At 57.9% G+C, this 13,030-nt stretch overlaps 2 protein-coding genes across 2 annotated transcripts in view; one reads left to right on the top strand and one right to left on the bottom strand.

The window, feature by feature from the left end:
- The first annotated feature begins 4,546 nt into the window (after window positions 1-4,546).
- Window positions 4,547-9,144, top strand: CYP11A1 (cytochrome P450 family 11 subfamily A member 1). The gene is made up of 9 exons (XM_071568484.1): window positions 4,547-4,791; window positions 6,002-6,157; window positions 6,339-6,538; window positions 6,898-7,101; window positions 7,469-7,629; window positions 7,706-7,872; window positions 7,998-8,076; window positions 8,226-8,417; window positions 8,648-9,144. The coding sequence occupies exons 1-9, from the start codon at window positions 4,547-4,549 to the stop codon at window positions 8,768-8,770; spliced, it is 1,527 nt and encodes a 508-aa protein (XP_071424585.1). The 3' UTR covers window positions 8,771-9,144.
- Window positions 9,128-13,030, bottom strand: part of CCDC33 (coiled-coil domain containing 33) — a 43,437-nt gene continuing 39,534 nt past the window's right edge. The window contains exons 16-23 of the mRNA XM_071568826.1: window positions 11,534-11,729; window positions 11,353-11,441; window positions 11,048-11,179; window positions 10,815-10,887; window positions 10,119-10,240; window positions 9,835-9,918; window positions 9,649-9,751; window positions 9,128-9,273 (exon numbers count right to left, since the gene is read on the bottom strand). Coding sequence (XP_071424927.1) covers window positions 9,128-9,273; window positions 9,649-9,751; window positions 9,835-9,918; window positions 10,119-10,240; window positions 10,815-10,887; window positions 11,048-11,179; window positions 11,353-11,441; window positions 11,534-11,729 — 945 coding nt within the window. The remainder of the gene's footprint in view (window positions 9,274-9,648; window positions 9,752-9,834; window positions 9,919-10,118; window positions 10,241-10,814; window positions 10,888-11,047; window positions 11,180-11,352; window positions 11,442-11,533; window positions 11,730-13,030) is intronic.

The raw sequence follows: 13,030 nt of genomic DNA on the forward strand, positions 1-13,030 counted from the left end.
CACCTGTCTCATGCAGCATCTCCATCCCCAGCAGGACACCTGTCTCATGCAGCATCTCCATCCCCAGCAGGACACCTGTCTCATGCAGCATCTCCATCCCCAGCAGGACACCTGTCTCATGCAGCATCTCCATCCCCAGCAGGACACCTGTCTCATGCAGCATCTCCATCCCCAGCAGGACACCTGTCTCATGCAGCATCTCCATCCCCAGCAGGACACCTGTCTCATGCAGCATCTCCATCCCCAGCAGGACACCTGTCTCATGCAGCATCTCCATCCCCAGCAGGTCTCCATCCTTGCTCCCTGGGAACAGCCAGAACAAAACATGGAACCTTTTGCTAAATTCCCTGAGAAAAGCAGCAAAATTTGAACCCTTCGGGCTTGTTTTATTCTGGGATGCATTTCCACCACCCTCTGGCTGTTTCCTTAAATACAATGAGCCAAAAAGCGGGAACAAACACAGGCACCAGGATTTATTGTGGCTTCAGGGCTGCTGGAGGGGAAAGCTTGAGCGTCACCACTCTCATCCCCACTCTGGCCACATTGTTTGAGGGAGTTATTTTGGGATCTGTGTTTTCAAAGGAGCAGGCATGCACAGGAAGGTCAGGTATTGGAGCAGCTTCTTCAGGCTTCCTCCAGCACAGACAGACCGGGAAGGGCCCTACATCTCAAACAAAAGCCATGAGTATTTCATTTTTTTCCCACCATAGTTATTTTTTTGGTGGGGATATTTCTGCCTCTGGCCTCACCAGAGTCTGCTCCAGGAGGAGGGTTTGCCATGCAGGACAATAGTCCCAGGAAGTCCTGTATCCTTCTGAATCAGATGCCAGAGCTTGTGGGAAATCCCACAGTAGCACCCAGTGGATACACTGACTGCAGGCTCAGCTGAGATGGTGTCTCTGGCTGTAACATCCCACTGGAAAGCTTTTCCTGGTGGGATGAGGGTACAGAGCCACCTCAGAAGTTGCTGCTGGAGCCTGGAATTGGAGTACCCCAACAGCTATCCCTGGATGTACAAGAGCTGGATGGAGAGGTGATGCTGTGTCCTGGCTGCACCTTCCATCCTCCCTTTAAAAAAGCATTTATAGCTCTGTCCAGGGAATTCAACTGGCTGGATCAGTTGCCTGAAACTGTGGCAGTCACTTGTTCCCTCCCAGCTGCCTTCATTTCTTGTCCAACCTGTTTTCCAAGTGATGTGACAGCTCTATTTGCAGGTCTTATTTACTGCCCTGTGGCTATTTTCCTATTTTCCAGAGGCTCTCAGGATTTAACCAGCCTTGGACAGGTGTTTATCTGTTCACGTGTTTTCCAGAGGCTTTAACCAGCCTTGGACAGGTGTTTGTCACGTGTTTGCCTGTGACCCATACTGGGAAATGGAGGACAAGGTGTGTGTGGATCAGGGCTGGCCGAGTGGGAAATCCAGCCTTTTACTGGAAATGAGATGACCCAGGAGAAGCTGGAGGAAGTTAAACACGGGATAATCCTTCCTCCCACGTGGCCAGGTTCCTGCTCCCCCCAGCAATACACACAAATGACTTCCCTTTCCAGCCATGAATTTCCACTCTCCTATGCCCGTGGGATGATCCTGCCTGAAGATTGCATCCCATCAAGGTGGGATACCCCATCCCAGCTGCATGGAGACCCAAAAACGAGGCATCAGCCCTGCAGTTTTTAGGTCTGAGCTTGCAGGCAATAAATTAAGAAGAAATTCAGTTTAATGAAACAGGAGAATAAAAATGAGGTAGATTTGTTCCTTTTTTCACATTAAAGCTTGTCCTGGATGGCTCCATCCTCTGGATGCTCTGTCAGCTCCTTAAGCATCACCAAGTGCCTCAGGGATGCTGTGGGGGATGATGACCAAGTGTCAGGTCATCCCCTTCTCTCTGCTCCCAGGGGAAACCCTCCAGCAAAACTGCTTGGTCACAGTTACAGTCGGTTTGCAACTGAAAGTTTCTCTTTTTCAACACAATATTATGAAAATTAGTTCCCCCCGCTCCCTTCCAGCCCCAAATTGAGTCACAGGGGGTTTCTGGGTGGCAGTTTTGCTACTGGAATTTTCCCAACTTACTATTTGTAGGCAGGAACTGAAAGCTTGCAATGAATGAATTCATTCACGGGAGAGCAGGGAAGACCCCAGGATGAAATCACTGCTGAAAAGAGAAGAAATTGTTGGAAAACACATGAAAACCACCGTCAGTTCCATGAGAAGAGTGTGAGCAGTGGGAAGCCAAGCAGGCTGGATCCATGCAGGGTATATTTTTAAGGTAAGAAAGGAAAGCAGCAGGTCCATGTGCTTTTTTCTGATGGATTTCACTCTTCTGTGCTCCTCTCTCCATCCCAGCGATGTGACACTGTCCCTTTATTCTCCCTTCAAAACAGATCCACCTCCTGCCTTGCCCTGCCTGAAGTCAGCCCCATCCCAGCCCACTCCCACTGGCTCTGGGGGGACAGAGATCCTATAGGGATAAGCTGCTCCACCAAAACTTCTTCACTCTCCTAAATCTCCACAGTTGTGGCATTCCCAGCCCTGGGTTCCCAAAAGATGAGACTGAGGAGGGGGATGTTCTGGGGAGATGGGGGTTTGGTTGGATCCAGGGTTGTGGAGCAGAGCTGAGGGGGTCTCAGTGGCCTCCTGGAGGGGTTATTTATAGGGGGGAAGGTGTGAAGGTGGTGAGTCATCCACTCGTTCCCGAGGTGACGAGTCAGGAAACCCCCAGGGCTGCAAAGTGAAAGCCCGACGACGCCCACGGTGTCACCTTTCAGAGGGACGAAACCACAGTGGAGGGGCCCTTCTTGTTCCCAGTGCGGGTGGCACAGAGAGAATGCCACTGGAGAGGGGTGAGACTCTCAGTTTCACTCACCTCAAAAGAGCAGAGATACACCCGAGTCAGGCGAGAAGGTGTGGGGGACCCCTTAGTCATGCAGGAGACACACAAGGTGTGTAGGAGCCCATGAGTTGTCCCCAGACTTTGGAGAGGTCGTGGAAAGGGGAGCAGAGGTGACACTGAGTGTGATGGAGGGCTGTGACCTCGGGCCTGGAGACAGTGGCTGACAGGGCAGAGCTCAGCATGGGGTAGTGTGTACCTTCATGTCCCTTTGTGTCCCTTGGGCCCTGACCCCATGCCCATGGCTGGAGGAGAGTGACAGTGCAGGGGGGAAGGACACTGTGCCACCCTGTCCCCCAGTGGGACTGCTCCGGGGAGCACATGCAGCCAATTGGTGTTTTCATGCTGGGACAAGCAATGGGGGACAAGAGGGGACAGGGATTATGGGGCAGGAGGCGACAGACCCTGTTCCCTGAGAAGGGACCAGAAATCTGGAGCAGGAGTGGGACAGGAACTGTGGGGCAGGAGAGGACAGATCCTGTTCTCTGGGAGGGGACAGGGACTGTGGGGTAGAAGGTGACAGATCCTGGGGGCAGGAGAGGACAGAACCTGTGCCATGCACAAAAACAGGTACCATGGGGTGGGGAGTACAGGGCTGGTGCCCTGGGAGGGGACAGGGCAGGAAGGGATAGATCCTGCTCCGTGGGAGGGCATCCAAAGCCTGGGACAGGAGGGGACAGCTCCTGTGCCCTGGGAAGGGAGAGGGACTATGGGTCGGGAGGGGACGGCTCTTGTGCCCTGGCAGGGGACAGGCTCCACCTTCCGGGGATGAGGGCGAAGACAGTTCGGCGCTGTCCCCGTGCGGTGGCACTGACGGGCCAGGTGCGCCTCCCGGTGGCCGCCACCGTTGTCGCATCCGCCGCCCAGTCCGACTCAGCATCTCCCGCCCCGGACATCCCGCTGCTCACCCAGCTCCCAGTCCCCTCCAAAGACACCCCAGAGACCCCAGGGACACCCCAAAGAGATGCGTCAGGAACCCTTAGTGTCGCTCTCCCCATTAACTCCTCCACCCCGCCATTGTCAGTGCCTGGGGACAAGGGACCCTGTCTGCCACCAGCCTCGGGGTCTGCAGCCTTTGTCCCTGGCTCAGGACACCCTGAAAAGCCTTTCCCTTCTGGAAGGAGGGGTGATTGGGGTTAGGGTTAGAGCCTAGGAAGTGGAGATGTGTCCTCCCACAGCACACTCTGTCCCTTCCTGGGATGACTCTGGCCAGGGGTCCCCAAGCCTGTCCCCTGCTGGAGTAATGTGTCCTTTATTACATCTAACCACCACTATTTTGTCCCCTAGATAATTTTTATCATCTATTTGGCAGATAAACCCTTTATCCCCCCTGGCAGCCGAGTTTTCATTGTCAGCTCTGGCAGCATTACCCACCTTTAGTGGGGTGACACAGGCCACTTGTCAGTGTCACCCGTGGTCACCCCTTGCCGCTCAAGGTCAGCCTGTCACCTGTCACACAAGGCAAGGCTGGGACGGGACGAGGCTCTGCCAAGCACTTCGTGCTGCCTCCTGCCCCAGTGCCCGTCTGTCTCCGGCTCCGGGGGGGCCGTGACTCATCGGGAGGCGGGCGAGAGCATCTCTCCTTGAGCAGGGATAAGAGCGAGGCCACCCTCCCCTCTTCACTGTCCGCTCCAGGCCACCTTTCCCTCTCCGCAGCTCCCATGCTCGCCCGCGCAGCGCTCAAGCCCGGCGGCTTGTGGGGATGTCCCCCTGCCCCAGCCGGGGGGTGTCGCCGGCTTGCGGGGACTGCCACCCCCATGCCCTCAACTCCCCGGCCCTTCAACCAGCTGCCCGGGGACTGGCGCACCGGCTGGCTCAACCTGTTCCGCTTCTGGCAGGAGGGCGGCTTGAACAACGTCCACCACATCATGGCTCGCAAGTTCCAGCAGTTCGGGCCCATTTACAGGTGAGGTGGCGTCTGGCCCCCTTGGCCTCTCTCACCCTGCTCCCCAACCCCAGCGGCTCTTCCAGTCCTGGAGGATGCTGCTATTCCCAGCCTTGCGCCAGCTGGGAGAGGGGGGAATATGTGGCTGAGCTGCTGGAGGAGCCGGGCTGACCAGGCTTGATGCCACAGTGATGGGCAAGAGTGGGGCAGGAGGGGATGGAGCTGGTGCCCTGAGGGGGAACAGAGAACGGGAGGCAGGAGGGGATGGAGCTGGTGCCCTGAGGGGGAACAGAGAACGGGAGGCAGGAGGGGAGAGACCTGTGCCATGGGAGGGGACAGACCCTGTGCCAAGGGAGGGGACAGGGAACGGGAGGCAGGAGGGGTCAGACCCTCTGCCATGGGAGGGCACAGACCCTGTGCCATGGAAGGGAACAGAGAACAGGAGACAGGAGGGGACAGACGTGTGCCATGGGATGGGACAAGGAATGGGAGGCAGGAGGGGACAGACCTGTGCCATGGGAGGGGACAGGGAACGGGAGGCAGGAGGGGACAGACCTGTGCCATGGGAGGGGACAGGGAACGGGAGGCAGGAGGGGACAAACCCTTTGCATTGGGAGAGGACAGGGAATGGGAGGCAGGAGGGGACAGACCCTGTGCCATGGGAGGGGACAGACCCTGTGCCATGGGAGGGAACAGGGAACAGGAGGTAGGAGGGGACAGACCCTGTGCCATGGGATGGGACAGGGAATGGAAGGCAGGAGGGGACAGATCCTGTGCATTGGGAGAGGACAGGGAATGGGAGGCATGAGGGGACAGACCTGTGCCATGGAAGGGGACAGGGAATGGGGGGAAGGAAGAGACAGATCCTTGGGAGAGGACCAGAAACCTGGGGCAGGAGGGAACAGACCCTGTGCCCTGGAAGGGGACAGGGACCATGTGGCAGTGCCTTGTGGATGCAGAATACAGGGAAGATGGGCTGGTGGAGTTAGAGGGGATTCTGCCCTCCCTGATTTCTGCAGGGTCTGGAACTGAGGAGGAAGGCTGGGATTTGATTTCAGCACTGCTCTATATTCCTGCCTGGGTCCTGAGGGCCTAATGCTGGTGCTGAGTGGCTGCATTCCCCAGGATAGGACTTTCCAGAAGGATTTTAGGGCTTGCAAGGGGGCAGGCGGTTGATTTGTGGGTGCTGAGGGTCGGAGTGCAGAGCTGACCCTGTTCTTCACCCCATCAGGGAGAAGCTGGGTGCCTACGAAAGTGTGAATATCATCAGCCCCCAGGATGCTGCCACCCTCTTCCAGGCAGAGGGGTCGCTGCCTGAGCGCTTCAGTGTCCCCCCCTGGGTGGCATATCGTGACTTCCGCAACAAGCCCTATGGTGTGCTCCTCAAGTGAGTTGGGGGGTCCCCTCAAAACGGAGCTCCCAGGTCCTAAAGCCACAGCCCAGCACATGGGGTGGGGAGAAGCTGGAGCACCAAGAGGGTGATGGGGACATTGTCTGGTCCTGTGCTTTGAGGAGTGGCATCCCCCGGACAGGGGACACACCTCTGACCCCTCCTTGGTGTCCTGCAGGACGGGGGAGGCCTGGCGCTCCGACCGCCTGATGCTGAACAAGGAGGTGCTGTCGCCACAGGTGGTGGAGGGGTTTGTGCCTCTGCTGAGCCAGGTGGGGGAGGATTTCATCCGGCGGGCGCAAGCCCAGGTGGAGAAGAGTGGCCGGGAGCACTGGACCGCTGATTTCACCCACGAGCTCTTCCGCTTCGCCCTGGAGTGTGAGTGTCAGGGGTGTGAGCCTCAAGATGTGTGTCCCCCCAAAAAACCCCACCCTTTTTCCCAAGCTTCATCCTCAGATGGGCCAACCAGCGTCTCCCTCAAAGCCAAAGTGTGTAGAGGGGTGTCCTCTCTCCAGGCAGGATGTCCTCTCTCCAGACAAGTGTAGAACAACTCAACTCTTGATAAAACACTCTTTTATTATTTACTGGTCATCTGCTGGTGACCAACCCTACCCAGCCCAACCCTTCCTGACACGGAACAAACAGGAGGCCACACCAGGTCTTGGAAGGGCTGGAGCTGTCCGTGGAATGGTGGAAGGGGATGGGGACGGGTCCCCTCACGGGCGCTGTCCTTGCAGCCGTGTGCCATGTGCTGTACGGGGAGCGGCTGGGGCTGCTGCAGGACTTTGTGGACCCCGACGCGCAGCGTTTCATCGATGCCGTGACCCTGATGTTCCACACCACCTCCCCCATGCTCTACCTGCCACCCAATCTCCTCCGCCACCTCAACACCAAGATGTGGCGGGACCATGTGCAGGCCTGGGATGCAATCTTCTCTCAGGGTGAGTGTTCCTCCTGCCTTCACCTCCCTTCATCATTCCCAGGTCCCTTTGAGGGCTTGGTTCCATAGTGCAACCTCATGTCATCAGTGTGGAGACCTTCTCCTGGTTCCAGAAGAGTTTCCACATCTGGAGCTTGTGGGATGGAGCCGAGGGCAACCATCCAGGTGTGATGAAGGGCAGATGATGGGCAGCATTTTGAGGGGAGCAGCTCTCTCAGAGGGGCTTGTGGCCTCAGAGAGCTTTGGGCACCTGGGACAACCCTCTTGCAGGGTGTCTCCCCTGGGGCAGCAACATCCTGAGGGGTGTCTTCCTTCTCCACCATGTCCCTGGGGGAGTAAGACCACGCCATGCCTCCTTGTCTCCTTAGCGGACAAATGCATTCAAAATGTCTACCGGGACCTACGGCTGCAACGCAAGAGCACCAAGGAGTACATGGGCATCCTCTGCAACCTCATCATGAGGGACAAGCTGCCCTTGGAGGACATCAGGGCCAGCGTCACCGAGATGATGGCGGGAGGGGTGGACACGGTACAGAGCGGGCAGGGTGGTTGGGCAGGGAGAAGGTTCTGGTTGGTGCTGAGCCTTGCTCCCTGTCCTGCTCCAGACCTCCATGACACTGCAGTGGGCCATGTTCGAGCTGGCACGGTCCCCAGGGGTCCAGGAGCAGCTCCGGGCAGAGGTCCTGGCTGCCAAGCGGGAGGCGGAAGGGGACAGGGTGAAGATGCTGAAAACCATCCGGCTGCTCAAAGCCACCATCAAGGAGACACTCAGGTGAGGAGGGGCCCTTGCTGAAAAACACCCCAGCCCCTTCCCTCCCCAAACTGTCATGCATCAAGGGGGCATGTGGGCAGGCCAGGCTGTCCCCAAGATGAGGTGTGTGGGGCTTGTCTCCCCAGGCTGCACCCCGTGGCTGTGACCCTGCAGAGGTACACCACTCAAGAGGTCATCCTCCAGGACTACCGCATCCCCCCCAAGGTGAGCAAGGCCACCGGGTCCCTCCTCACCCTGACCTGGCTGTGGGACCTGGGTGACATGGGGGGAGCAGCTGGGGGCTGTATCCCATCCCTACACCCCAGCAAAGCTCCATGGAGAACCCAGACCCAAGGGCTGATCCCTCCCTGCAGACACTGGTGCAGGTGGGTCTCTACGCCATGGGCCGGGATCCTGAGGTCTTTCCCAAGCCAGAGCAGTTCAGGCCCCAGCGCTGGCTGGCAGCTGGCCCCAAGCACTTCCAGGGGCTGAGTTTTGGGTTTGGACCTCGGCAATGCCTGGGGCGCCGGATCGCTGAGCTGGAGATGCAGCTCTTCCTCATGCAGGTGAGCATCCTGCTGCTGGGGACACCAGGGACCTGGCTCTGGGAGGGACCAAGGAGGGGGCACATGGGTGTCAGCACCTCCAAAGTTTTCTGTGGAATCACAGAATGGTTTGGGTTGGTAGGAACCTTAAGGATAATCTCATTCCAACCCCCTGCCATGGGGAGGGGCACCTTCTGCTAGACCAGGTTGCTCCAAGTCCTGCCCAACCAATCTGTTCCCTTTCATTTCAGATCCTGGAGAACTTCAAGATTGAAACCATGAGAGCAGTGGAAATTGGGACCAAATTTGATCTCATTCTGATCCCAGACAAACCGATCTACTTGACCTTACGGCCACTCAAATCCCAGGCATGAGGAGCCTGATCCCGGGTGACACCCAGCCTGTCCCCATTTGAGGACATCCCCTACATCCTAACAGCCACTTCCAGCTCCTTCCAGCCTGGCTTCAGCCTGGGCTTAGGATTTGGGGGACGTCTGGGATGCTTTCAGGGCCACAGCCTTGGCTTGCTGCGTCCCTGCCTTGGCTCAAGGCTGCGCTTACGCCACAGGGGAGATAAACCGGAGCCACCCCACGGGAGTGTGGGGTGGGAGGGTGGGTTGGTACTGCTGCACCCCTCCAGCTGCACGGGGGTCCCTCACTACCACACTGGGGGCCGTGGTGGTGCTCCTCCAACACCCTCAAGTGTTCTGCTTTGCCTCTGATTTCCTCTGTCATGGCATCCCATCAAAAAAACACTGACTCCTTTTTGCCAGTACTGGGTTTCTCCATCTCTGTCGACGGGCACGGGTTAGGGAAGGGGTGGCAGGGTGTGGGGTCTTCTCCGGGGGGCCATGGAAATCTCTGCCAGGTCCTGGTGAGGGACAGAAAAAGGTCTTGGGGAGCTGTAAGTCCAGCCCTGCCTTTCTGGGGGCCATCAGGTATGGGTGAGAGGACTCTGGGTGGGTAGGGGGATATTCTGGGGGCCATCAGGTATGGGTGAGAGGACTCTGGGTGGGTAGGGGGATATCCTGGGGGCCCTGGGGGCCAACCCCCCCCTCCCTCTTGTCCTGCAGGGAAACTGAGGCATATTCCCTGCAATGTGAGGGTGGGCATAGAGACACATCCCCGCACCCCTCCCCAAACCACAAGGGTGGCTCTGAGCCTCAATCCTTCCCCCTGGAAGCAAACACTGGCTGCCAGCCCCTCTGTGGGGTGTCCTTGTTCCCCCCTGTGTGCTCACCAAGGAGTGAGGGAAGCCATGCTTGTGCTCCAGCAGACGAGTTCCAAGCTCCTGCTTCTCCTGGCCCCACCTCCTCGCTGCCTTCTCCAGCTGGGACAGACACAAACCAGGCTGGCTCTCCCCAGAAAATGGGGGCCAGAGGTGTGTGACACTCCAAGCACCCCACCATCAAGTGGGGTGCAGAGGGGTGATGCCCACCTGCCTCTCCAGCACCCGCCCGCGGGTTTCTGCTTCCTCCAGCCTGGCCAGCAGAGACAGCTTCTCTGTGCCTCCCCAAACGCTCTGTGGGCACAGGGTGAGCAGGAGTGGGAACAGTCATGCTGAATTTCCCTGCTCTTCCCACTGCTCATGGTGGCAACAAAGCCCTACAGAGCCAGAGGTGCCACGAGGTGACGCCCCCATGTGACCCCCCAGTAATGCTTTTGGGGGTGCCACGGCTCTGCCCCCTCCTCCCAGCCCTCTGCCCTTCTCCCCAGTCTCACCGGCAAGGCTGAGGGCTGTGGGGCCATGGGGGGTGCAGGGTGGGGGACCCTCGCCAGCTCCTCCCGCAGCCGGTGGTTCTCGGCCAGCAGCGCAGTGTGCACCTCCCTGGACAGGGCTTCACCTGTGGGATGGGAACAGAGGGGACACTGGGACGTGTCCTGCAACCCTCCCTGTGCAGGGATGGGGGCTAGAGCAAGCCCTGGGCTCTCCCACGCCCAGGGATGGGTGTTGGGGGGCTGAGGACCCACTGATCATGGAATCATAGAATGTATTGGGTTGGAAAAGACCTCCGAGATCATCAAGTCCAACCCTTGGTCCAACTCCAGTCCCTTTACCAGATCATGGCACTCAGTGCCACGGCCAAGCTCAGTTGAAAAACCTCCAGGGGTGGGGAATCCACCCCCTCTCTGGGCAGCCCATTCCAATGCCTGAGCACTCTCTCTGCAAAGAATTTGTTTCTGCTCTCCAACTTCAATTTGCCCTGGCAGAGCTTGAGCCCATCGTGCCCCCTTGTCCTATTGCTGAGAGCCTGGGAGAAGAGACCAACCCCCACCTGGCCACAACTTCCCTTCAGGCAGTTCCAGACAGTGCTGAGGTCACCTCTGAGCCTCCTCTTCTCCAGGCTAAACAACCCCAGAGAGCCCAGCAGATGGGTATGAGACCCCCTGAGGGTTCTCATTCCCTCTTACACCCACCTGCTGCCTTCTCCATGCTCCTGCCCACCCCAGTGAGTTTCTCCTGCAGCACCCGCTCCATCACCTTGATGACCTGTGGGAGAGAGCAGAGCTGTCCCCATGTCACCAGCCAAATGCCAGGCTGTGGTGATCATCTCATGGAGAGGTGGGATGGGCCAGACGGTCCCTTCTGCTCCACAGATCATGGCCCACAGACTGTCCTTCTCACCCCAATGTAGTGCCCCATGACTCACCTTTTCCTGCTGCTGCACTGTCTCCTCCAAGCCCTTTGCCTTGGCCACCTTCTCCTGGCACCTCCTCAGCATGGCTTGCTGCAGTCGGTGGGCTCGCTGGAGCAGCAGCAGCTCCTTCTCCCGGTCGTTTTTCTGTGAGGGAGGAAGGGGAAATTCCCCAGGAAGCTCTGTGCTTGGGGCATCACCTGGGAGAACCTCAAGGAGGCACTTGCTTGGCTCTGGGGGGCATGTGATGCTCTCTCTGCTGCTCCCCTGCTTTTCCAGCCCAACTCCATCCCCCAGGCAGCCTCTGCTCACGTCCATACCCGGATCAGCTCATTCTGCAGCTGCTGGACACGATCCTTCAGTCTCCTCATCTCCGCCGTGCCGGCCACGAGTTTGTGCCTGAGGGCAGCTGCAAGAACCTGTTCCATGTCCTTGTCACCTGGCCAGGGGACCAGGGAGGGGGGTTCCCCAGTTTCCCCCCGCCCCTTCCCCACCACTCACCGAGCCTGTCCAGCAGCTCCTCCCGGGTCATGACGTCCAGGTCAGTGTCGTGGAGCAGAGCATGGCCCAGCTCCTGCTGTGAGGCCAGGCTGTGCCTCAGCTGCCCGTTCTCCACCTCCAGGCTGGTGACATGCCGGCGCAGAGACAGGAGGTCCCCTGCCATCTGCTGCAGTGCCAGGCGGTAGCTGCCCACCTCCTGCCATCCCAGAGCAGAGCTGCTGGCACCCTGTGGCAGCCAGGGCTGTCCCCAGGTCCAAGGGTGTATGTCACTTGAGGGTCAGACCCACCGTGGAGGAGCTAAGAAACATCCCGATTTTCCACTCCTCTTGCCACCATCCATCCTTCTCTTCCTCTTCCATCTATCCTTCTCTTTCCCATCTGTCCATCCATCCTTGTTTTTCCCATCTGTCCATCCATCCTTGTCTTTCCCATCTGTCCATCCATCCACACATTCAGTCCTTCTTTTCTCTGTCCATCCTTCCATCCATCCGTCTCTTCTCCATCTGTCCATCCTTCTCCAACCTTGCATCCTTCCCTTATGTCATCATCCATCCTTCTGTTATCTATCTATCTATCTATCTATCTATCTATCTATCTATCTATCTATCTATCTATCCATCCATCCATCCATGCATTCATATATTCATCCTTCTCTTTTTCATCCATCCATCCTTCTCCAACCACTCATCCTTTCCTTCTCCAAGCATCCATTCTATCCTTTCAAACCTTCTCCTCTCCATCCACTCACCTCTCCTTCCATCCAACAGACCACTCCTCCATTTCCCCATCTTTTCCTACAGCCCCCTTAGGGGAATCTCTCCAGGGTGAGGGGTGAAGCAGTGTTGGATCTGGGAGTCATCCCCAAGCCCTGAGCCTTTTGGGACTTTACAGGTCTTTAAAAGAAGGGATGGGGTGAAGAATAACAAAAAGATTAATGTTTTTAAACAGAAGAACATGGGAGTTTTTGGCACCTGTGTGGTTGGGGGATGCCTTGCCAGGTGATGCTGGGGGGATAAAATTTCCAAGGGATTTTTATCTTTTCAGGCTGACCCTCCTGAATCCCTCCCTGCCATGCTGGGAGGATCCTGGCAGCAGGGACCTTGGCTTGAGGGAGCCATGTGTCTCCAGCTCCCCTGGCCTCTCACTCCCAGCCTTGGGAATGGCCTTGGCCAACAGCCCATGGTGGGGCCAGGGGTGTGGGGAGGGGCTGCATCAGCACCACGTAGCCTTGGGAAGAGGGAGAAGGGGGAGCAGGTGCAGTCAGAGGCTCTGCTGCCTCTCCCCATGTGCCCGAGGGCTGTTTCATCCAGGCTTTGGTTCATTCCCAAGATAAAGGACCCTCCAGCCAAGCTCAAGGGCTGCTCCCCTTACCCCTTCCCAGACCTGCACTGGCTTTCGTGCCCATGCAAGCCAGGACCCACCATGGGGACACTGCTGTCCCCCCACCACTGTCCCCCCATCAGTGTCCCCCTGTCCCTGCTCCTCCTGTCTCCCTGG

Source organism: Pithys albifrons, chromosome 13 (genome assembly GCF_047495875.1).
Source record: "Pithys albifrons albifrons isolate INPA30051 chromosome 13, PitAlb_v1, whole genome shotgun sequence".
Lineage (NCBI taxonomy): Eukaryota > Metazoa > Chordata > Aves > Passeriformes > Thamnophilidae > Pithys > Pithys albifrons.